Source organism: Octopus bimaculoides, chromosome 2 (assembly GCF_046866305.1).
Source record: "Octopus bimaculoides isolate indiv1 chromosome 2, ASM4686630v1, whole genome shotgun sequence".
Classification (NCBI taxonomy): domain Eukaryota; kingdom Metazoa; phylum Mollusca; class Cephalopoda; order Octopoda; family Octopodidae; genus Octopus; species Octopus bimaculoides.
The window spans coordinates 22,741,126-22,744,265 of NC_142929.1; the positions used below are offsets into that span (position 1 = coordinate 22,741,126).

The following is a 3,140-nucleotide window of genomic DNA, read 5'->3' on the forward strand; positions in this document are numbered from 1 at the left end:
CTTATACAAACCGATGAAATGAATACTGATTATCAAAAGAAATATATCTATTAACTTCAAATTGATATATATGTTCTTTTCTACTCTAGGCACAAGACCTTAAATTTGGAGGAGGGGGCCAGTCGATAAGATCGACCCCAGTACTCAACTGGTACTTAATTTATCGACCCCAAAAGGAAGAGAGGTAAAGTCGACCTCGGCGGAATTTGAACTGAGAACGTAAAGACGGACGAAATACTGCTAAGCATTTCGCCCGGCATGCTAACGTTTCTTATTTCTTTATTGCCCACAAGGGGCTAAACATAGAGGGGACAAACAAGGACAGACAAAGGGATTAAGTCGAATACATCGACCCCCAGTGCGTAACTGGTACTTAATTTATCGACCCTGAAAGGATGAAAGGCAACGTCGACCTCGGCGGAATTTGAACTCAGAACGTAGCGGCAGACGAAATACCGCTAAGTATTTTCACCCGGCGTGCTAACGTTTCTGCCAACTCGCCGCCTTAAATCGAGATATATGTTAATGAGTTTGCGTTTGTATGTACATGTGTGTGTATTAGTGTATGGTGCGTATGAAGTATATATGTATACATGTACATCTGTGTGAATGTATGTGTATATAACCATATATGTATGTGTGTATGTATGTAGGTATGTATATGCGTACATATATAAACATATATATTATGTGTGTATGTATGTAGGTATGGATATGTATGTAGGTGGGTATATATATATATATATATATATATATATATATATATATATATATATATATATATATATATATATAATATTAATACAAATGATATGTGAGCATATGCATGTATATATACATATATGTACATACCTACATCTACATGTATATATAGATGCATATCCGGTTACAGAACGTAAAAAAAAAACGAGGACAAAAAAGGAACGGGAGCATAAACAAGGCACGAAAAACGAACTGTTTTTACGGACGATAGAATGAACACATAGGAAAACAGACAAACTACATATGGAACTTTCCTTCATCAGCTGCCTCTATTCTAAACTAGGCGTTTCGATATATGTCAGGTTAGAATAGAGACAGCTGATGAAGGAATATTCCAAGTGGCTTTCCGTTTTCCTATGTGTTCGTTCCGTTGTCTGTAGTTCATTGTTCTAACGTCCTGTACCCTGATATGCATATATATACACATGTAGATGTAAGTATGTACATATATGTGTGTATACATGTATATATATTCTTTGTATTATATATATATATACATATATATATATATATATATATGTAAATAATATATAAATATATATTATACATATATATATATATATATATATATATATATATATATATAAATAATATATGTACATACCTACATATATATATGTATATATACATGCATATATGGGTACAGGACATCATATATATATATATATATATATATATATATATACATACATACATACATGCGCACATACATATATATGTTTATATATTTATGTCTATACATGCATTCGTTCATACATACATACATACATACATACATACATACGTGCACATACACACATATACGCTGAGGACAGGTATATTATTGTTTTATATACATCTAAAACTGCTTTGTATTTCCTTTATTTTCTGTTGCCTGGAGATCAGGACAATTATGATGTCATTTCACATTTTTTATTCTCTTCATTAATGACCAAAAGCATTAATGTAACCAAGGAATGTCTACGTTCCTTCAGCCGACATCAAAAAACTTTTTTATGCATCTGTATCTTGTTCTCGTATATTAAGTCACCATACCAAACGAAAAGCAGCTGTAAACCGTACATCATCTGTCGTCATTTTGAATTACCTGAAGATGAGTCATGGCTGAGCGGTTAAGAAGTTAGCTTCTTAGTCATGCAGATCCGGTTTCCATCAGCCTACATGGCACCTCGGGTAAATATTTTCTGTCATTCTGGGATACATTGTGAGTAAAATTTGATATGTCTGAATAGCAGAAATTCGTCATAAATACAATTAATAGCCTTTACTGTACTTTATGGTGTAGCAATGCTATATTCGTGTTTTAACTCTTTATATAGTCCCATATTAGCTCCTACAAGGGTTTTTCTGCAAGAGGTCACATTACCATAGCTGTTCGTGCCGACTGGATGCTTTAAGTCATCCAATCAGACCTTTTCCCGCCACAGCAAAACTTGTCTGTTTGAGCTATAATGACAAAGGATTGCGTTTGAGATTTCAATGAGGAGAGAATTGTTAGCGGAATTCCATGACGCCATGTTTTGTGTTTCCTCGCTGTATCTTCGTGGAGGCGCAATGGTCCGGTGGTTAGGGCAGCAGACTCGCGGTCTTTTGCCGAACCGCTAAGTTACGGGGATGTAAACACACCAGCATCGGTTGTCAAGCGATGTTGGGGGACAAACTCACACACACAAACATATACACACACATACATATATACTCTTTACTCTTTTTACTCTTTTACTTGTTTCAGTCATTTTGACTGTGGCCATGCTGGAGCACCGCCTTTAGTCGAGCAGATCGACCCCAGGACTTATTCTTTAGAAGCCTAGTACTTATTCTATCGGTCTTTTTTGCCGAACCGCTAGATTACGGGGACGTAAACACACCAGCATCGGTTGTCAAGCGATGTTGGGGGGACAAACACAGACACACAAACATACACACACATATGTATATATATATATATATATATATATATATATATATATATATATATATATATATATATATATATATATTTATATACGACGGGCTTCTTTCAGTTTCCGTCTACCAAATCCACTCACAAGGCTTTGGTCGGCCCGAGGCTATAGCAGAAGACACTTACCAAGAACCATGTGGTTGGTAAGCAAGATACTTACCACACAGCCAATCCTGCGTCTATAGAAATAGAAGCTGTAAGTGGAACAGTAAAATTATGCAAGACTTCTCTCAGGTTTAAAATGCGACATTGTTTACGTTATCTACATTCCAACAAAAGAGCTTTTGAATCTTTTGTTAGATATGAACCCCTTCCTCAGAGGAAGAAGTCAGATGATTAAAAGCAGAAGAGAAACATACATACATATATGTTATGTATATGTGTATACACACATACAAACCTATATACACATTCA

The 3,140-nt window shown here is 35.1% G+C and overlaps 1 protein-coding gene across 8 annotated transcripts in view; it reads left to right on the plus strand.

Moving 5' to 3' along the window:
• Nucleotides 1–1,912: 1,912 nt before the first annotated feature.
• LOC106868113 (nucleolysin TIAR) overlaps nt 1,913–3,140 on the plus strand; it is a 123,487-nt gene continuing 122,259 nt past the window's right edge. For all 8 annotated transcript variants that reach the window (XM_089341571.1, XM_089341568.1, XM_089341558.1 and 5 more), the window contains exon 1: nt 1,913–1,935. In XM_089341571.1, the coding sequence (XP_089197697.1) occupies nt 1,924–1,935 (12 nt within the window). In that variant the 5' untranslated portion in view covers nt 1,913–1,923. The remainder of the gene's footprint in view (nt 1,936–3,140) is intronic.